The following is a 22,901-nucleotide window of genomic DNA, read 5'->3' on the forward strand; positions in this document are numbered from 1 at the left end:
TCTGTTCCAAAGTGTTCCAAGGTTATTAGATTTCAAAGTGGAATGTGAATCAACTGCAGCCTTGAGCTACGCAAGTTTACATTGTCAGAATTTGTTCCTAATGTTTGATGTATGTCCTTTATAGACAGTATTTGACAGAATTCCAAGGCAACTAGCTTAAAGTGCTTTTTTGATTCCACAGTTGTGATGTCATCTTGCAGCAGGAATGTAGCAAAGAGTAGTCCCTGAAGCTGTTGAAAGCTAGACCCAGAGCAGCTGTAATATTGGTGTATTACTGGATTTGTACTACAAAGTTCCCGAAAACTGTCAAAACTTCCTACTTCCACAAACTAATTTGTCTGTTAAATACAAAGTCGGTGATGATGAACAACTCAGTAGTGGATCACTTTATCAAAGATTCTGGCTTTAAATTACTACTCATGCATTTTATACCATGTCCGGTGGCGGCCTGATGTAACTACGGCTCATATTACATTCTCCTAATGGCAAACAGGTGTTAAAAATTGTTAAGGGTTCTGTTAAGGATAGATAATGTATGAGCATTAATAAATTAAAAAAAACCTAAGGACAGGAAAAAAAGCATCTCCTGGGAAAGACATTATAAGAAAGATATGCCTAAAACTTGCATTAGGAGGAACATTTTATACATACACAACTTTTTTTTTTTTTTTTTTTTTAAAACACTTCCTGACTGCCTATGGGTAGGAGGATATTATACCCCTGCCTGGACTGACCCCCACAACATAAGAGAACTATTCACTTTCACTTTATTTTAGGTAGTACTTGCTATCCGTATTTGTGAACAAAGCCTTGACTTTTTCTCTGCCTATCTTGTCCTTCCTATTTCACCCTGGATTAAGTTATAAAGATCAAATTGTGGCATTGCCTTCATTTTTGTGGTAAAAGATGGAAGTCACAAAGGAAGCATTAGGACTTCACTGCAAGGCAGAGAAGCAGGTTTAGTGGGGGAATAAAACTGGCAGTCAAGTTTGTAGAGAAAAAATAGCTTTTGAAAATTCACTTCTATATTCCCCCCAACACCAGTATGAAAGTCCCATCTAACAAAATTTAGCAGCTAAACACAGATTAGCTTCGATGACAACATGAGATGAAAATAACCACCAACATTTTGAGGCAACATTTTGAGGTGGAAAGTGGAGTGTCTGGCCAAATAAAATGTAGAACAGATCCTGAAAAGGACTTGGTAAAAAAGCTTGTCCCTTTACCAACATCCTGATTCAGCAAAATCAGTGGTATAGAGACATGACAGAAAAGGGTGAAAAGAACCAGTGCATGAGAAACTTACTTTTCTATGCACTGTGGAGGCTAGACAATCGTCTCTTCTGGCCAGCCATGAATTTTGGCCCTCCTTGGTTCTTCATGCAAATTTTTGGCAATGGACACAAATGCTGAACTTCACAACAAGATTTTGTGCAATTTAAAATTACGCTTAGCTCTCTGAAACCTCACCAGAAATCTATTCAAGCCACACAGCAACCCACCTGTACCTAATCTATTTATCAAGGTTCTCAGACCACGCTTGTCACCATGGTATAAGAACATAAGAATGGCCATACTGGGTCAGACCAAGGTCCATTCAACCCAGTTGCCTGTCTACCGACAGTAGCCAATGCCGGGTGCCCCAGAGGGTGTGAACCTAACAGGTAATGGTCAAGTGATCTCTCTCCCACCATCCATCTCCATCCTCTGACAAACAGAGGCTAGGGACACCAGTCCTTACCCATCCTGGCTAATAGCCATTAATGGACTTAATCTCCATGAATTTATCCAGTTCTCTTTTAAACCCTGTTATAGTCCTAGCCTTCACAACCTCCTCAGGCAAGGAGTTCCACAGGTTGACAGTGTGCTGAGTGAAGAAGAACTTCCTTTTATTTGTTTTAAACCTGCTGCCCATTAATTTCATTTTGTGGCTCCTAGTTCTTATATTATGGGAACAAGTAAATAACTTTTCCTTATTCTAAGTATCTAAGTATCCTTCTCAGTCCAGTTGTTACTACATATGCTCAGATATATTTTACTTTCTAAATTTATTTATGGGTAAAACTCCCACAAAGGGCATAATAGACAGACAGATATCTTAACTCTTTGGCACTACCTAACCAGAGGCAGCAACTGTTTAAAAGAATATGAATCAATGGTCCAAGACAGAAAATTCTGTCCTCTGGAAATTCTGTGGTATAAGCAATCATAATAGCAGAAAGAAAAGGAGTACTAGTGGCACCTTAGAGACTAACCAATTTATTTGAGCATAAGCTTTCGTGAGCTATAGCTATTGGTTAGTCTCTAAGGTGCCACTAGTACTCCTTTTCTTTTTGCGAATACAGACTAACACGGCTGCTACTCTGAAACCTGTCATAATAGCAGAAAGTAATAGAAGTTTTTTGGGAAGTTGAGTGACAGTTTATTATGCACCAAATGTAAAAAATATATATAACCCTCTATAGACTGCACAGAAATTAACCTATCTACTAGAAATGAGGAAGGGAGGAACTGGCAAAGATGAGATTTAACCCTATGGCTTTCAGGAAAGACAGGTATTTGACACGATATTTAGACCACTGTACCCATCCTCTTCTATGCTATCTACTGCCCAGCCAATAGCCAAACATAATGAATAACTAAGTGCATATAAATAGTTAGTTTGTGAGAGAAAGAAAGAAAGAGAAAAAGAAGGGAAAAACATTAAGAAAACGTTTTGTGAGGAGTTCCTCAGGCAAGGATATGCTACCCTCTGACTAACTGCTTTGAAGATAGACAGGCTTTCTTACTGGAAGATGATACAACCACAGTTTGTCAGCAACAGTAATGACAGATTGTGAAAATCCATTGCTGCTCTTAATGATTGGATTTTTATGAAGAAATTAATGGCTGTCATATACAAACAGTGTGAAAATATTTTCAAAACTGCCTGTGTTTAAAAACTGGTCATGTTTTGCTAGAAAATGACTACTTTATAGCCAGTCTGAATGCTGGACACATTCCACTTGATTCGTAATACATGTTACAGATCAATTTGGCGTCTTTTGTGCTGTTAATATTTTTGTACTACAGTATGACAGAAATTGAGCTCACATGTAATAAGATTATGAACACTGTAGAAATTGCTATATATTAATCTATGAATACATATATGTAATAGTGACATGAACACTGTATATGACCAGGGCAATGAGGGAAACTTATTCTATATTGGGTTATAAGACTTTCCTGTGTGAATGCATTGATCTAACTTGTCTTGGGATTAGCTGAACATTTATTATATGCCTATAATACTTGAATTCAATGGGAACTGTACATAAAGGCAATACAGTGGCTTCCCAGATGAGAATACATAGGTACACACAAAAAAGACAAGGGAGCCAGCTGTTGGCTTCCAAGTGGAGCAGTATGAAGGAAATGGGTCTCCCAGATCTAGGGAATGGCAAGCCTTAGAGAAGAACTAGCTATGCAGACAGTATGCTTTATTGTTGTTAAGATGTGTTTCCTCCGAAATGCTTTTGTTCTAAATAAAGATTTTGCTTTAAGGAAGCTGTTTGGTCACTAATCCCCATTGTCACTGGGAACAAAACTACAGGTTTGAGCCCAAGTCAGACCTGGTAAGGTGATCACAGTTGAGACACAGGGAACTGCCATCAGAATCACCTAGTCTGAGATTGGGAGAAATGTGTGTTTCCATCACAAGAAAAAGGTGACAGCTTGAGGGGTAGAGGGGGCATGCTCAAGAAGCCATAAGTTATTGGAGGTGCAGTTAGGTCTATAATTATGATCAGCAGTATAATTTTCTTTTCCATTTCTTTGCCATTATCTTTTCCATTACCCTCACTGCTATTAGAATGCATAGTGGAAATTCAATTAATAGAAGGTACGGTGTAGGTGGGGAAGGAATACTAGGGGGGTAAGGTAGTACAGTGTGTCATTGCACTAGGCTTTCAAATCAAGAGACTTGGGTTCAAATGCTGATTTTGACCAACAGAGAAATAAGTTTGGTAGTTTCAACTTATTACTCATGGATACTTTACAACTTACTTTACAAGCTGGCATGATAGGCGGTTGCTGCTCAAGAAAGGCCCAGGGCTAGAATAGCAGTGGTGTTGCAGGCCAAAACTCAGGTGGACTACAGAACTGTGACTAAGAAACTTTCGCAGAACCTGACTGTAGTGCATTTTGCCTCAGTCTAGGCTAGAATTATCCATCTATAATTTTCATGAGCACCAAATTCTTAAAAAAAGAAGCTACAACATGCAAGAGTTACTCAAAACATCCATAGTTGCAAAGATCAATGCTCAATACATTTTGTATGCTGCTTGATTATGTGGGAGACAGTCCTCTGCAAAACATACTTGTTTTGGGTGCAAAATAAACATGCTAAATCTAAAATAAAGGAAGTTTACAGTTCAAAACAGAGAAAGAGATAACTCATGACAGTTAAAGTTCTTTCACAGTAATTCAACCATGAAGAACACATTTAGGTCATGCTGGAGGAGGAAAGTTCTGCTTCTCTCAGGCCAAATGTGCACTACTTCCAACACAGCGACCAAGACATTTTCTGCCCCGTTTAAACCAAGACCACAGGCCTGTGCGCCACAGTCTGCTTTGGAATTGCAGTAGGATCCTTGAGTGACTTTCACTCAGTGATTTCTAACAGCCAGTAACTGGTCTACTCAGGGGGAAGTAATGACAGATTACAGGAGCAGGAGACTTAGAAACGCAATACCCTGGCACAGCAATTTGGGTTTAGTATCAAGTGGGGAAAAGAAATTTCCGTCAAGCCTTAATTCTTATTTTGACCTTCACTTAGTGATAGCTAGGATCCTACATCCATATAGCCACTCTCTGACTACCCTACCCGTCTAGTGAATGCCATTAGAGAAAACATGCATTCCTATAAGATAGGAAGAATGTGTTCGGTTACAAAATCTTGAACTTTTTCAGCTGTGTGAAGGGAGGCAGAGGTAATGTTTCTGTCTTCATATTTAGCTTATATAACCTTCCCCTTTCCAAATCGTTCCATAAAAATGCTTCAGTAAGGAGGAACTGTGCTCCTCTCAGAGCTCTGTTAAAACTATTCTTGACTGATTAGAAAATATCACTGTTGAGGAAGCACAAGATTTCCCTATCCCCAAAGGAGAACACAACCTCTGCAGTACTCCCAAGACAAGGCAGCACAAGAGTCAGAGACCAAACCTGGTCTTCTATCTGATAGTGATCTTACATCTGGCCCCCGAGATGCCACAAGCCAGAAACTGAGGGAGTTGGGAAGAGAACTAATTCTCACCATACTGAGGGGACCTTCTGGAACACAGCTCCTCTTGTTTTAATATATTAAGGATGTGTAATCTTCTAGTATCAGTAAGTATCTATTAATAAATCTACTGCTTTTATTTTTCAAAAAGCTGCATAAACACAAAGTCCTAAAATTTAAAAAGTGTGCACGCAAAGTATATCTTTTTGCATTCAGATCTCTCAACATGTGTATGTGCATCAACTGGTTTGTGCATACCATACATATGCATGCAAATGTAGTTGTCCAATTCTGCACATGTACTTTTTAAAATTTAGATCCAATTTACTAATCTTCCCTATGCCCTGGATGTGGGTAAGCATTATTATCCTCATTTTACAGATGAGGAATCTGAGGTGCCACAAAGGCTAAGTGAATTGATCAAGGTCACACAGCAGGTCCATGTCAACACTGAGGAGATCCTAACCATTTGCTCAGTCCACTTATTTAGTTACAGGTAAGATATAATTCTTTTTATATTTATAAGAAATAAATAGTTTTAAACACAGCTGGCCAGTCATTGTGCCAGTGCTATGTCTTACCTTGTGTGTTTTGCTGTACGCATACAGAAAGGCCAGTCTGTAGAGGCTCTTATAGTGCTGGGGGAAACGGCTCAGACACAAACGGAAGGAGGTGATGCATTGTTCTGTCAGGAATTTGCGTTGCTCTTCAAGATCTGCTGGAAGACACTGGGGAAACTCAGATGCGTCTCCACAAGATTCAGCTTTCTTCTTACAGTCCCACTGTGAAGGTGGGGGAACTGTAGCCTTGATAGGGATGCCAGATGATGCTTGGGCATCTAAAAGAACTTTCTGGACACTATGCTCAGCTGCATGATAAGATTCAGAGTTCTCCAAGGGTTCTTCTGACTTTCCTACAAATGAACAAAGGTTCAGCATTTGTGTTTTAGAACCGATGTATACTGAAAAACTTAAAACTTTTTCTCCATTAAACTACATTCAGAATAATTCCAGAACTTCCCAATATACGTGTGACTGTTCTGTTCTACATGTTCAATGAACAAGACACCTTCAAGCTCCTAGAGAAACATATATATAATCATCTATCAAGAGGAAGGCAACTTTAGAGTCACAGGCTCTAGGGGCAGAAGGGTCTATTGTGATCACCTAATCTGACTTCCTGAATAACACAGGCCAGGGATTTCTCCATTAAGTCCAATAATCTGTGGTTCAACCAGGCCATCATTTTTACAAGATAAATCTTCATTTATCAGATAATGCTGACTCTACAATATCCCTTGTCACCTGTTGCAAAGGTTAATTACCTTCACTGTTAAAAATTTGCAACCTATTGCAATTAACATTTTTTCAGCTTTCAACCACTGAATCTTGTTACATCCCTCTGCTAGAATAATGAGCCCTCTCATATCAGTTACTATCACTTGATGTAGCTATTTATAGTCCATGATCAAATCGCCTCTTAACCTTCTCTTTGATTAGCTAAATAAACTGAGTTTAAGTCTCTCTTTCAGGTGTGTTTTCCTCACTGTGAATCATTCTTGAAGCTCTTGTCTGACCCCTCTCCAATTTTTCAACAGCCTTTTGAATGTGTTGACACTAGAAATGGACACAGTATTCCAGCAGGATGTACTATGTTTTTCAGAAGCTTCTGAAGACTGGGGAAAATATTTCTATTTAATTTTTTAAACCATTAAATATTTTACAATCAGCACCTTCTGACCTAGAATTGTTAGCACACTTGATGCGTCTGAGCCATCCCAAGTTTGAGGAAGACCTTTTAAAATTTTTAACTTAAAAAGTGTTATAGATTTTTCAAGCTACAGCATATTCATACAATGTTTCAGTAATACCAGAATGTTTTAATTCTCAACTCAAAAAGTTTCAGTCATTCCAATGCCTTAATCATCCCAGAAGCAGAGGAAAAAAGCTGTCAAAATTAACACGAGCAAAACTCTTTTACATGCTTAGCTGATGTTATTTTGTATTTATACCCATAGCATCTGGGGGACTTAAAATTTGTTTTAATTTTTTTTAAAGTATCCAAAGCAAACGTTTATGTCCCTTCCCTCAAAATAGCCTTTTTTAAATTAATTGTAGGAAAGCTAATTCAACTATTTTTGAATTATTTTTGAATTGTGGGTTTGTGTTGTGTTGTAAGCAATGGGTGTAGTTAGAAGTGGAAGTACAAAACATACACCCCGCCTCTAATACTGGGTCATATTACATATTACAAAATAATGTTATCAAATCTTATATTAATTTACAGCGGCGACGGACAGGGGGACAGGAGGGGAGGGGCCAGGGGCTAGCCTCCCTGGCCGGGAGCTTATGGGCCGGGTAGGCCATAGTTTGCCCACATCTGGTATAGTCACTCTGGCGCAAGTTTCCCTAGTTTAGACAAACCTTAAGAAAAAGCATAATTCAAAAGAAGAAAACAAGTTATCAAAATATCAATGATACATACAATGTTGAAATAAACGTTTACTGTAGATTTCTCTCCAATGAGAATAAGGGAATGGATCAGGACCCGCTAAGCATCAAATTTTGTGGATCCATAAAATATGATATTATGGAAGGAGAGACTAAACAATGGTGTGATGTGATAGGAAAGTTTTATGAGCCTAAGTTTGGATGGCAGCATTACTCACAAAGGTGAACAAATTACACGCCAATAATATTTATGCTACACCCTCACATTTTACAGAAAAAAAACGTTAACTTTTAGAGAGTTTTAAACTAATGTATTGGTTTTGTTTTTCATATCCCTCTACTTGTAAAGCCCAGCTCCCGCAGCACCGAATTCAGCTATACAGGCTTCAGATGGAGAGAGAAATTCTAACTAATAGATTTTGGAAGATCTAAAATTATTTAAAATCACTTTTCCATATATAACATCTGATATCAAATGATCTATTGGAGCTCAAATAACAGCTGTATTCCATGGGAAAAGGATGGCAGAAGGTGATTTCAAGTTCTCCATTGTGAATAAGCTTTCAATTCCAGTATTTATGATTCGCAAGATATTGAATAATAAGCTATCACTAGCCCAGGATTAAGTATGGGCAAAAGAGAGAAAAATTTTTGTTTGTGATTGTTTTACAATAACAGCTCCTTCAACTGCTCAGGACTTTGAAATATTAGAAGCCAGAGTACAGGTGAGGCAGTCAAAAGACCACGATAAAAATTGATTTACCACATTATTCTGCAGGTTATGAGAGGGTTCTATCACTTATGTCAGTGGTATCACAACCACATGGGTGATATAAATATAAAGTTTATATATACACATTTTTAAAAAACACAAACTATACATATACACCCCACTGGCATCCAACAAAAGTTCAAAAGCATAGCTCAACATCTTTCCAATACTTCTGCATGCTGGACAAAACATTTTAATGTCATCACTAGAGCTATCGATTAATTGCAGTTAACTTGCAATTAACTCAAAAAATTAATCGTGATTAATCCCAATTTTAATCGCACAATAGAATACCAATTGAAATGTATTAAATATTTTGGATGTTTTTCTACATTTTCATATATATTGTATTCTGTGTTGTAATTGACAGGTTTCAGAGTAACAGCCGTGTTAGTCTGTATTTGCAAAAAGAAAAGGAGTACTTGTGGCACCTTAGAGACTAACCAATTTATTTGAGCATAAGCTTTCGTGAGCTACAGCTCACTTCATCGGATGCATCACAAAAGCTTATGCTCAAATACATTGGTTATTCTCTAAGGTGCCACAAGTACTCCTTTTCTTTTTGTGTTGTAATTGAAATCAAAGTGTATATTATTTTTGATTACAAATATCTGCACTGTAAAAATGATCAACATAAGAAATAGTATTTTTCAATTCATCTCATACAAGTACTGTAGTGCAATCTCTTTATTGTGAAAGTGCAATTTACAAATGTAGATTTTTGTTTGTTTGTTTGTTACATAACTGCAATCAAAATCAAAACAATGTAAAACTTCAGAGCCTACAAATCCACACAGTCCTACTTCTTGTTCAGCCAATTGCTAAGACAAACAAGTTTGTTTACACTTATGGGAGACAATGCTGCCCTCTTCTTATTTACAATGTCACCAGAAAGTAAGAACAGGCATTTGCATGGCACTTTTGTAGCCGGCATTGCAAGGTATTTATGTGCCAGATTTGCTAAACATTCGTATGTCCCTTCATGCTTCGGCCACCATTCCATACTCCTGAGGGCATTCTACACCAAAAAATTTAAAATTCTGCGCACAATATTTTAAAATTCTGCCAGTTTTATTTGTCAATAAATAAATACAGGGGCTCCAGCATGGCAGTGGGGAGCACAGGCCACTGGCTGCATAAAGCTGGGAGACCACCCTGCAGCCTCCCCACCCCCACCCCTGGGACACGGACTAAGTGGTGAGGCTGTACCCGACATTGCCCCAGCACAAGACCTGGGCCTGCCCCAGAAACATCCTGGGGCCCTGCCTTGCCCCTCTGTGCCAGGCGCACCAGGTGTGGGGCAGGCAGGCTCAACCAGGCAGGATCCAAGTGTGAAGGGGCTCAGTGTGGGGGGATACAAGTGTGGGGTGAGAGAGTTCTGTGTGGGACAGTCTGGATGCAGGCAGATTGTGGAGGGATCTGGATGCACAGAGGCTTGTTGAGGGGGTTCCAGATTCAGGGACAATGGGACTCTACAGCAGCTTCCAGGTGAAGGTGGTTGGAACTCAGCGGGGGAGTCTAGATGCAAGGGGAGTGTGGTGGGGTGGGGTGGGGGTCTGGGTGCAGTTAGTTGGGTATCAGTGACATGGATGTCTAGATGTGGGGTCTCTGGATGGGGGGGGTGAGGCTCATCAGGGTGGGGGTTTGAGTGCCGGGAGCAGAGTGGCAGCGGGTGGGCTGCAGGGGTGGGGGTCAGGAGGCAGGGTGGCTCCAGATGCAGGGGTTGAGGTTCAGTGGGCAGGGTTCAGGTATGGAGTGCTAGGGGTGTTCTGGGTGTATGGGGTGAGGGTTGGCAGGAGAGTCTGGGTATGGAAGGTCTGGCTGCATGGGGATTGAGAGGATGGGGGGAGCATCTTCCCATACAGTGACCTCTCCCTCCACAGCTGAGGAATGATGGGGGCAGGAAGCAGGGGAGGATGCTGAACTTCCTGCAGTTGGGGGAGGTTTCTGGGTGTGGGTCTGACACAGCCCCAGCCACTCCTTGCAACGGAAGAGTAAGTCCCATCCCCTCCTGACTCCAGCCCAGCCAGAATCATAGAATCATAGAATATCAGGGTTGGAAGGAACCTCTGGAGGTCATCTAGTCCAACCCCCTGCTCAAAGCAGGACCCATCCCCAGTTTTTGCCCCAGATCCCTAAATGGCCCCCTCAAGGATTGAACTCACAACCCTGGGTTTAGCAGGCCAATGCTCAAACCACTGAGCTATCCCTCCCCCCAGGACTAGCAGCTGATCCCAGCTCAGGGTAGGAGACACTGGTTAGGGTGTCTCCAGCCCTGTGGTGATTTACCTCTCTGTTGGCTACTCCGGGTGCCTGAAACAATGTACCTGAGCTGCTAGGGAGTGGTGTGTGACTGCTCTTGCAGCTTCCCTTTGCTTCCCTGACAGAAAGTCATTTTTCTGTGGGGAAGCCTAGAAATTTGCAGGGGACATCAATTCTGTGCATGCGCAGTGGTGCAGAATTCCCACAGGAGTAATTTCAGAGGAAATGCTTCCATGCTGATGACGCTCGTTAAAAAAATAACGCGTTAATTAAATTTGTGACTGAACTCATTGGGGGAGAATTGTATGTCCCCATATTCTCCCATATATTTCATTTTATTGCAGCCCGGATGATGACCTAGCACATGTTCATTTTAAAAAAAAAACTTTCACTGCAGATCTGACAAAACGCAAAGAAGGTACCAATATGATATTTCTAAAGATAGCTACAGCACTCAACCCAAGGTTTAAAAATCTGAAGAGCCTTCCAAAATCTGAGAGGGATGAGGTGTGGAGCCTGCTTTCAGAAGTCTTAAAAGAGCAATACTCCGATGCGGAAACTACAGAACCTGAACCACAAAAAAAGAAAATCAACCTTCTGCTGGTGGCATCTGACTCAGATAATGAAAATGAACATGCGTCAGTCCACATTGCTTGGGATTGATATTGAGCAGAACCCATCATCATGGACGCATGTCTCCTGGAATGGTGGTTGAAGCATGAAGGGACATATTTATGTGACAGATGCGGTAAAGATTCATATCTTGCAACGCCAGCTACAACAGTGTCATGAGAACACCTGTTCTCACTTTTAGGTGACATTGTAAACAAGAAGCGGGCAGCATTATCTCCAGCAAACGTAAACAAGCTTGTTTGTCTGAGCAATTGGCTGAACAAGAAGTAGGACAGAGGACTTAAAGGCTCTAAAATTTTACATTGTTTATTTTTGAATGTAGGTTTTTTGTACATAATGCTGCATTTGTATGTTCAACTTTCATGATAAAGAGATTGCACTACAGTACTGTATTAGGTGAACTGAAAAATACTATTTTGTATTTTTACAGTGCAAATACTTGTAATCAAAAATAAATATAAAGTGTGCACTGTACACTTGGCATTCTGTGTTGTTATTGAAATCAATATATTTGAAAATGTAGAAAACATCCAAAAATATTTAAATAAATGGTATTCTATTATTAACAGTGCAATTAATCGCGATAAATATTTTTAATTGTGATTAATTTTTTTAATCACTTGACAGCCCTAGTCATCATCATCACACAAGCTGCTGTGAGTTACATAATAAAATGATTACCTCTTTCGTCTTCAGATCCTAGAGTTTCTTTGCAGGATGCCATCACATCTGAACAGGAAGTGGAAATCCTCTTCTCTGAGTAAGGCTTCCTCGAACTGTCTTGAGAACTGGCAGGTTCATTAAAGATGTCCTGTGTGGAGCTAGAATCAGAGAGCACCACTGCTGTGCTGTCCTGACTCCTTTCTGCAAAAAAAGGAGAACGAGGTAAAGAATGAATGTGCTACTTCATCCACAGGAGACATTAGGACCAAACAGACCTCCATCTTAAACCATGCGTTAGTGCTTTCTCCTCAATCTAAGTAGCATAATGACTGCAACCATTTTGTAAACTTTCTCTATTGTAACACATGGACCTCTGCCAACCAATGTGCCTATTGTCTAAAAGATAAATTTATTTTCTTGTAATCTGTCTTCTACAATTTATTGCTATGTTCATCTCCTCACCTGTTTTTTCCAAGAACTGAATATGTAATTGTTTTCTTTCATAAGCAGTTGTTAAGTATTCATGTAGATTTCATTTTTCGAATGATTTCCTGGGATATCTCAGCACGTTAGAAACCTCGTACAAGGGAGTTGATGCATAACCCTGATAAGCAGTCACCTTTAGGACAGAATGTAGCCAACTCTTTACACTCATAACATTCAGCAGTTTTACTGTGCCACTTGTGGCATCTCAAAAGGAAGGTGGGATAACTTTGGTACACTAGGTAAAAATCTGAGTCCACCAGAACTCATTTGCTAGGGAAAGACCTTGAACATCAAGATTTCTAAGAATTTTTGGAAGCAGTTCTTGCAAAGGATAGAAGATCAATGTAATTAGAGATGCAAAAGACCTAACAGAATGATCACTGACATCATCCACTTGACAAGAGTTTGATACAGTCCATGGAACGGTCATCTGCTTAGCAACTTGCTAAGATTTCAGTTTGAGATAGACATCAAGATTCCTGGACTTCAGGCTAGCAGCAAACCTTAATTAGTAATGAAAGAGGTGCAGGGGCTCAAGCAATTTTTTTACTTTCATAACTGATGTGGCAAACCCAAGGGTGCCAGGGCTATGAACTGCCAAGACTAGAGGTGCCAGGGCTCAGCCCTGGTAAGCCCTTGCACAAATAAAGCAATGGCTAGCAGATAGAAGTGTGAGGGAAGTGATTCAGTTTTGGTGGGTACAGCTGATTAGAGTAATGTATCGCACCTGTTGACTGCTCTACAGTTTGGAGGGGGTTGTTAGCCCTTTCAGCCATAGTTGTTTCAGCACATGAAACAGTTGTAAAAGGTGGTGATTACAGTGGGATAAAAACTGTACCCTAGAATAAAGGAACAAGTGAAAACTTCTCAGATACCTCTGAGACCAGTCTAATATATCCTTAGTCACTATGTCAGGGTTTGGCAGAGACAACCTAGCATATCTTCATGATTGGAACTGGAACAGCCCATCCACGGGCAGGCTCTAAAACTACAACACAACTACAGAAAAAGATACATATTTTCTTCCTCAGATGGGAAAAAACACATTTTTCTACAATTTTCCACCAGCAAAATTCAATATCTGATGTGAAATCCTAGCAGACAGATCTCTCTCTATATCTAAAGCCCATGGATGAATTTAGTCCCTTTACCAGGGACAGGATTAGTTCAACTGATAAAAAAGCTGTATGCAACTAACGGCATGCAGAAAGGCTGACACGTATCTGACACTGAAGACCAGTGCAGTCTCTCTGTATTCTTATTCATGATATGATCAAGAATAAAATGAAAAAATGCTCACCAACAGAGAGGTTCAACAGAGAGGAGCTGACAGTATAAATAACTCCTTCCCTTTCTGTACAAATAGAGTGCTGAGATGCTTCTTATGGATTTGTCTTAACCAGATAAACCCTCTCCCCAGACCTCAACTAGTACAGGTATTACTAGTTTTGATTCCAGAAAGATTATAATGCAATTTGATTCAATCTACGGGTTTTTCATTTGGCACATGAAGAAAACCTGTCTATCCAGTGAATAGGTCCTATGAAACTGCACCTGGAAAAAGGAACTGGGGGAGGGGATTCCTGGCTTCCTAATAGAAAGTTTTACAGTTTGTTAGTGATGACAGACTTTATATAGAAATGATATCATTACAAAAGAATGGGAGAGGAAAGATTCTGAATGGAGGTCAGTCAAACTTTCATGACTCATTTGTAGAGCTTTAAAAATGTTCTTTGATATATGTGGATATAGCTGAACGCCTGGTCGGTATCAGGGGGGAAAGAAGTTATGTTTTAAACTTCCAAGGTTTGGAAATTGATTGCAAAGTTTTGGGGGATAAAATAAAAGATATTTTCTCTTGTCCACAGTGGTTCTTAGCAGTTTTGTAACATCCAGAAAGACTGGTTGAATGACAGCACCAACAACAAAAACCCTGATATAGACAACCAACATACTCCACATTTACAGCAATTCATCTGACAGATTTTTTTTTTAAATGGTAGAAACTCAGGCATCTGCTTCAGAAGCAGGTTAGAGGTTGAGTTAGAAGACTGAAGATGCAAAAATACAGCAGTTGCGAGACTATAAATGTTTCATTATCGCATAAGCACTGAAGTTAGTTTTGATGTTCAGCCTGTGACAGATAAAAAGTCGAAATGTTGGAATGGGAATCAAGAATGGCTGGTATACAGTGAGTTTGTGAGGGCTACATCAGTTACTAGGAAATTAACTAACCTCTCTCAGCATAAAAAATGATGCTCAGATGCTCTGAGCCAGCATGTTATATTTCAAATACCCGCTTATCAATGAAGTTTTTCATCCCAAGGGAGCAAACGTGAAGTCTTCCTTTTCAAATCCTAACTAGCAATCCCAGCTTGAAGTTTCTGCTAAAAAGAAGTGTACATATGTAGGTATGCATGAGTGTATGTGCCACTCTCTCTTTGGGCTATTCCTACACTAGCTAGACAGATACCCAATATTTCAACCACATCATCATCTAACCCTGCTCTGAGCACACAACATAGTGGTAAAAACACAAACATCCATCCAATGACTCTCAACATTGCTTCTGCTGATGGAGCTGAGATGGTGGGCTGCAACAATAGAAATTTTTTCAGAGGTAAAGCACGTGTAGACCAAGCTTCTTTTTTTGGGGGGTGGGGGGAAAGGGGAGAAAGAGGATGTTTTGTACTGTTGCATCTAAGACATTTTTAATGATTTCTTCTGAGTCAACTTCCTCATTTTCAGTGTACATTTCCAAAAAATGTTTAGAAAGATTGGCACTTGATTTTTTTAATATTTAAATAAATCAAGACTGCTAAGTAGAAGATATGGGTAAATGTGGTGTCATCATTTCTTTTTCATGGGCTCCAAAGCAACCACAGAAGAGAGGGTTACTGTGTAGAGGGCATGTGAGCATGGCTATTTTCCTTCACTTGCTTTGACCATTAATATATTACATGGTGGTGTGCATTACTTTGGAGTACACACCAAGGTGATGCTAGGATAAGATAAGGGGTGGTCTGAATAGAAATGAAAAAACTTACATATTCAATGCACTCCACCCCCAGCTGCTATTGAAATTCAGCATAACAGTTGTAAAATGAGAGTCTGAGATTATTAGGTTGTTGCCAGGATTCAACTAATAGTAATTCAGAGGCTGGGAAGTGCTAATATTCACACATTACAGATATTCTCTGCTCAAAATACCTTAAAACATATACGTTAGTGCATCAAGATTCAGACGCCATCTGAAGAAGTTCCTAAACTGGACACACTTTGAACCTGCACTGCAAATAACAATGGGAACAAGAGTGAGGGGTTCCAAAATTAGGCCTCTCCAAAGACACTACATTAGCTACGAATAAAAGGACTCCAGACTTAGAGTTCTTCTGGACAGTGTGTTGTGAGTCATGATGTAAGTGAACTACCCTAGCAGTAATTAAAATCTGTAGGACAGTGCTATGGAAACAGGCATGCATTACTGATAGGAGAAACCATGAAACTAGACAACTCAGCACTGACTGTATGGATAATTTTGGGAAGGGGGAGTCTTCCAGGAATCCCCATTTCCCCCCACTTCCTTTTACTTCTTTACCTACCCTCAAATGCCTCCTATTGCTGTAACTGTCCCACTGTCAACAAGGGCTGTACAAAGAGAATTGCAGCCTATCAGTGTCACTCCTCTAATCAAGCAGAGATGACTGCTAGAGAGCAACACCAGGAACTCTCTCCCCCCAGAAAAGACGAGCGAATCACTTTCTCAGTTCTCCCATGCCAGGAACAATTTCAGTTTCTGGACTGTGATCCTTCCATGAGAGTTTACTGTGATGTCAGACTGCCAGACTAGCCATCTGCATGGTTCAGTTTGAGAGTGTGAGCAGGAGCCCAGAGAGAGAGACTGGTGTCAAGACTATATTAGTTTTGATTATTAAGAAATAATTAAAACATATACAGTGCTTTACGTTTATCTAGAAATTTACAAACATTCCCTGCCAAAAAAGTCTTAAGAGCTAAGAAAGAAAAAAGGTAACATATGGTCTAGTAGTTTAGGAAAGGGGATTACTATTAAGGGTTGGAAAGACCCCTGAAAGCTTAGACTAGAAGATCTTCAGAGCAGGAGTTGTACATTCCTGTATGTTTGTACAGTACCTAATACATTTTTGGCACAACTGTAATAACAATACATGAGCTTTAAAATGCAGTTTTATTTTGAGAAATGACTAGAGCTGACTGAAAAGTTTCAGGATTTTTCTGATAGGAAGGGATACATTTTTCATGAATATTTTTTCCATTTCTCAAACAACTTTAGAAGTGACTATGTAAAGCATATGTGGCATTGTAAAGCTACTTCTTTATTGTTCCAATAACTTCTATATCAAATGTGCTCAGTTTACAAGCAAAGGGATGCTGTCTGACTGCCAGTTCCGCAAACTCAGCCTAGAATCTGCGAATCAAGCTGTGTTCTTTCTATTTCATCCACCAGCACCAGCGGTGAAGGTCCCAAACTAAGCACTCTTGACACCTATAGAACTCCAAATTATGCTTTCAGCAACACTTGCACAAACTCAATGTGAGAGATTCTCTCCTTTGCTACAGTCAATATACACACAATTGTGTAGTCTCCACTGTAAGGCCTGGTGAAGGGAGTATGCCGAGGATGGGGTCATTATGGGGATTCTATTTAAAGCAGCCCCTGGGGATCCCAATGTTATCCTACAGGACCATTACAGTCCTCTCAGCAGCCCAGAATTGGAGGATGAAAAGGTGGGGTAAAGTCACCTTTGCCCTCCCACTTCCAAGGTTGTGAGTTCTGTGCTGTGCCTCGAAGAGATTTAGCAAAGAATCACACCAAATGCCTTCAATATGTTTGCACAGGTGTAACTGATAGGAAAGAATCAATTTGTTGATGAGCATGCAAAGGAATGGAATCCAACTCACATCCTAACAACTGTAGTGTCTCTGCAGCACTAACAGTAGTACAAGACCATAAAAATTTATAGGGTAAAATTTTAAAAGTCAATGGGGGGTGGGAGAGAAATCACTGCGTCTCAGGTGCCTAAGTCACTTAGGTACTTTAGAAAATCTTACCCATTGTCACTAAACTCAGTAGACATGACAAAGGGAGCAGATCTGCTGAGTATGAAGGTGTCTTTTTACATATTCACCTTTTGGAATAGAACTGCACTTTAGAGAGGGATTTGAAGGAGGAAAGGGAGTCTAGGTAAACAAGAAGAGGGAGCCAATTCCTGGCATGGGGGTAGCAAAAGTGAAGGTACCAACCTTGGAAAAAAGCATTTGAAGACATTTAGAGAGTGTGTGCCAGAGGAGGAGAGCAGAAATGTAGAAAGGGGCAAAATAAGTTATTTAAGGATTAGAATTAAGAATTTAAATTGATGTGTTAAGAGAAGAGAGCAAAGGGGAGTGTGAGCGGTGTCCTCTCTTCAGTGGTATGAGAAAAGGAAAGCATAATCAGAACACTTACCAGCTGAAAGGGAGAGATATGCAGCAAGCATCACCCGACTGCCAAATGGTCAAATTTCACCAAATTTAAAAGGCCACCTATTAGAAAAGCGTACTGGGAAAAGGGTAATTCTACACTGAGACATTTCAGGAGTGACGAGGTGAATGAGAAGAAACGTTGGAAGGAACAGAATTTCTGCCTATTTGAGGCAAGATATGTGACAAACACACGCCCAGGTCTTGAAGACTGAAGTTTAAAACGGCTGTGTCTTTTTATTGATATTATGTTTCTATAATAAAAGCTGAGATAAATTTTTGTTATCTACTGCTTGTGGTAATTTAATACATTCTGTTAAAAGAGGGGAGCCTTGTGGTTGGAATCCAGCAGAGGAAGAGAACAATTGCCAATGCGCCATATATTCTGTAGCTCTGGTAAATACTGCAGAATTGTGCGCACAAATCTAAACTTTATTATAAGAACTCTTTTAAATGTCTAATTCATACAGTTGGGCAGGAAACATTAAAAATGTGAATCAAGAGCAAGTGAGGGACAGAGAGAAGATTTCAGTTATACAGTAGAAACATCAGAGAGCAAGCAGTGTTTGGTAAAGACCCAGGCCCCAATCCTGCAAACATACATGTATTTAACTTCAAGCTTGTGAACAGTCCCACTAAATTTGACTAAATCCCAATCATAATTACTTGCTTTGTTGAATCAGAGTCCAAAGGAGGAGGCTAAGGAGAGGAAACAGAGAGATGTCCGCCGTGTTGCAAATGAAGAATCCAGGACAATTATTCTTCCATGAAAATCCTCTAATCTCGCAACACTAGAGACATCTTAAAGTGCATAATTTTGGGATATCACACATACCAGAAGGGTTAAGATTTCTGTTTACTATTATCCTCCAGAAACAAAAGAAAAATAATTGGTTGGTTAAGACTAGAAGGATGTAAAAAAGTTAAAATAAAATATTACCTCAGTAAAAAAGTAATTTTTGTTTCAAAACACAAAAACTAACAAGCCCTTTCCTTTTCCCAAATGTAAAATAACTTCAAATAGGAAAGTTGTAAACTTTGTTTTTTACTTGAAAATATGACCATTTTAAAATGAGAGGAACCTCAAACTTTAACAAAAATATGCAATTTTAAAAATTTCATCTGTTTTCTATATGAAAATGGCCATTTCTTAGACATTTTTACAAAAACTCCAAAACTATCTGGGTCACAAAATGAAAAAAAGTATTGAGTGAAATTTATAAGTGTATTATTTCCACACAACACCAGTTAAAATTAATTTATGTTTTCTCAGAGGACACCGTATATTGCTTAGTGAACACAGCTGTTTAGTAGAGGAATTCAGCAGACCTCAAAGTTGTGTTAAACTTTTACAGTTGACTTCAGATGTACATTTACATATAAAAATAATATTTAAAAATTCTGCTTTGCTCCAGCAAAGAATTCTCTCCTCATATCTTCGGACATTGAGCCCCAGTGTGCAGGAGGGACAAGCAGAAAGGAAAAGTGCCTTTCGTCCTGTTTACGTATTGTTACAGAAACATATTTGAATATAGGTCTTGCTAGAAAGATAATTTCAGGATTTGAAAAATTATTGCAGATGGACCCTTTACAGACAAGTTTCAAACTTAGGAATTAACACTGTTCATAGACTGCAAGGAAGGGAAGGGAGGTTTCATTAAACACTGCAGTAATTTCCATTCCATTGTATCTGGTGAAGACCCTTTTTAGTCATTCAGGTGGCGGAAGAGAAAGTATTTACCTATGACATTTTAAAGAACTAGAACTTCTATTAGATCTCAGTTCTCTTCTTAAAAGTATGCTAAGGCTAATCTAGTTTCTGATTGACTGAAGTTCACAAGGCTGATCCATAAACCAAAGTAGACTAGTGCTATTCTATAATAGCACAGGAAGCCATTGCCACTCTATTTCACTAATATCCAAATAAAAACACTTGTGTGTGCCTATCAGTTATTTGGAAAAAAAGATGTTTTAATGTAACTTTGAAAAAGGATCAGTGTCTCTCTTTGTCTCAGCACTTCTTTAGGACCAGGAGATCATTATTCTATGTCAACACTCTATTCCATTGATGTGAACTCTTTACATATACCAGTATACATATGGAATATACCTTGTCATCTGAACTGTGGATGTTCACTAGCATGGCAGGAATGAAAAAAGAAGAGGGCAATGGTGTGTAAAAATGTGAGACTGGCCTGAAATAGCAAGTATACAATAGCACTGGACAAGAGGCTACATGCAAAGGCATAAGTATAACGTAGTAAACCTCTTAGAATAGCATGTTGACTGGCAGAATCTGTTTTGCATTATGAAACTGTGAAGGTCCTTGCAAAGGAAGTAGTAAGTAACTGAGAAAAGTAAGAAAGTAAAGCCTTTTTACAGTTGTATTAATGAGGTATTTAGTTTTTATCAATGAAGTTGCTATTCAACTTGATTGACAGATTCCCCACACTCCACCCCATGAAACTCTTTTTTGAGATGAGAGAGAATGGAGAGCAGGTCCTAGGTGTAGCTATATCTGTGGGAAGATACCAGGTTCAAAGAGAAGAAAGGGTAAAACATACAACTTCCTCTTTAGAATACTATCCTGGACATCGGAAGGAAGGGCATGGGTTCTAGTAGTTATAAGATCTTTCAACTGGGGTAGACATTCAGATAGCGGTAGAAAAAGGTGCTAAAACTAAGAGCCTTAAACACAGGTGAGCGGTACACAAAGCTTTTCTGGTATGTGACATATGTATTCCATTTCATTTTAAAGTAAAGAAAAACCTTTGAACAACCATATTTATGGAGTGGCAACTGATGACATTTATCAAAAGTGTCAGACTCAGTCTTTCCCACTCCATAAGGATAGTTGTTCAAAGGCTGTGGTTTCACAGATTTACTGCATGTGGAATATAGTATTTTTACTTACCTTGGCAGTAACTGGAGTTCTTTGAGATATGTGGCCCCTATGTGTATTCCATTTGAGGTATGTGTGTGCTCCATTGGCCTGAAGACCAGAAATTTTTGCTAGCAATGTCCCTTGATCCAGGTCTGCATCCTTCTCCTCATGCTCCAAACTGAGAGCATAAGGGGCGGTGAAAACTGACTACCCCTCCAGTTCCTTCTGTACCACAAATAACCTTTGGAAGTATTTTCAGCAGAGGGGAAGGAGGGCACTGACAGATCCTATGCAAAGAAGGCTGGATCTTGCTCCTGCCTATTTATTGATATAATAAACTGCTGCCCTGTTGTCTAACATGATCTGAACATGTAGGGTCTGAATAAGTGGTAGAAATCGTGTGAAGGCTTCATGCAGACTGCAGAATTAGGAGGTTGATGTGTAACTGTGATTCTTGTTGGGTACCACTACCCTGTGCTATATGTTCATTCAGATGGCCTCCCCAGCCTAGTACGGAGGTGTCTGTGACCCATATTTTCATGGGTTGGGGAGGGACGAAGAGACCCCACCACCACACACACACAGTTAATCTGTTTTCCTACCAGATAAGCTAAGTCAGAACACTGTGGGGACATGAGACTGCTTTGTCCACAACCACACATGTAGATATCAGAGATGAAGTCTCAAAGAGTGTCACATACATATAAGAGGACATGTGATGTAGGAGGAAGAGACAGCATCATACTGTTGTCTGAGGGCACAGTTGAAGCTGATGATGAGCTCCTTCATAGCTTGGAATCTGTCCAGAGGCAGGTATACTTTGGCTCTGATCGAATCCAGGGTTGTTCTAATAAAATTTATAATCTGCACAGGAGCTAAAATGGACTTTTCTTTATTTACTTGGAGTCCTAATGAACATAGGACTTGGACTAAAGATAGGACTGCCCTCTGAACGTCTCGATACAGCTTCCCCAGGAGTCGCCAGCACTTCAAGGTACCGGAATAATAGCGGCGTGCCCTGATCATTCAAAAGTGCTGCCACTACCAGTGTCACCTTTGTGAACACTCACTGCACCATCAAAAGACAGAAGGGGATCACGCCGTACTGGTAATGGTCCAAACAGAGGGTGCACTGAAGGAACCTCCTGTGTGCTAGGTGGATGTTGGTGTGGAAATAAGCATTCTTTAAATCAGGAGCTGTGAACCAGTCGCGTTTGTTTAGAGAGGGAACTATAGAGGCCAGGGTGATCATCTGAACCACAGGAGGCAGATGAAGGCATTCAGCTGTCTGAAATCTAGTATGGGCCTCCAGCCTACTTTCTTCTTGAGGATTCTTTTTCTTTTGTATGTCAACCTGAAAAGCAACATTAAAAGGTCAACATCCAAGTCTGTCATTTGCTCTGTGGCTTCAGGTGACCTGGAATAAATCAAGGCTTTCCCTTCAGAGAAAGATCTTAGAGGGCAGTGGTTCACTAGTTTGTTCCCTGGTTTGGCTGTCTTCTCCACATTCACATATCAGGCTATACTTCATTTTCCATTTGAGTAGTGGTAATTACAAACATCTGTTTGAAATTCTGATGTGGTCTGCTGTGATCCAAAGCTTCTGTGCCATGGTGAAGCTAGATGGCTGGTCTATAGGATCTGTGATCAGACCTTGATTCTTTACCTCCATTACTTTCCCCAAAGCCTCTGCACCACTTGGTTTTTGCTGATAGTCCCAAGGTTTTGAGAGCTTGGCAACTAACCAGAAAAGATTCCTGGACCAAAGGCAGCATTTTGGAGGAGTTTTGAGATCACCATAGATGAGTTTGTTATTGCATGATTGTACCCTTGTATTACTGCTGCTTCTCTTCAGTAGTAATAGTAAAATATGGGTGAAGACAGGAAGCCAGATATTCAACTGCCAAGAAAGCAAAATTACTCAAGATTGTAACTCTTTGCAATCAGCTTTCTATTTATCTAAGCGATTTCACACAACGGGGTGATTGG

The 22,901-nt window shown here is 39.8% G+C and overlaps 1 protein-coding gene across 6 annotated transcripts in view; it reads right to left on the reverse strand.

The window, feature by feature from the left end:
* CABIN1 (calcineurin binding protein 1) overlaps positions 1-22,901 on the reverse strand; it is a 205,453-nt gene that overhangs the window by 115,120 nt on the left and 67,432 nt on the right. For all 6 annotated transcript variants that reach the window (XR_013348094.1, XM_077835271.1, XM_077835274.1 and 3 more), the window contains 2 exons: positions 12,062-12,244; positions 5,845-6,176 (listed from right to left, as the gene is read on the reverse strand). Coding sequence is in view for 5 of the 6 variants with exons in the window: in XM_077835271.1 (XP_077691397.1) it covers positions 5,845-6,176; positions 12,062-12,244 (515 nt within the window). In the remaining variant the exon portion in view is untranslated. The remainder of the gene's footprint in view (positions 1-5,844; positions 6,177-12,061; positions 12,245-22,901) is intronic.

Source organism: Eretmochelys imbricata, chromosome 15, assembly GCF_965152235.1.
Source record: "Eretmochelys imbricata isolate rEreImb1 chromosome 15, rEreImb1.hap1, whole genome shotgun sequence".
In the NCBI taxonomy this organism is placed as follows: Eukaryota; Metazoa; Chordata; order Testudines; family Cheloniidae; genus Eretmochelys; species Eretmochelys imbricata.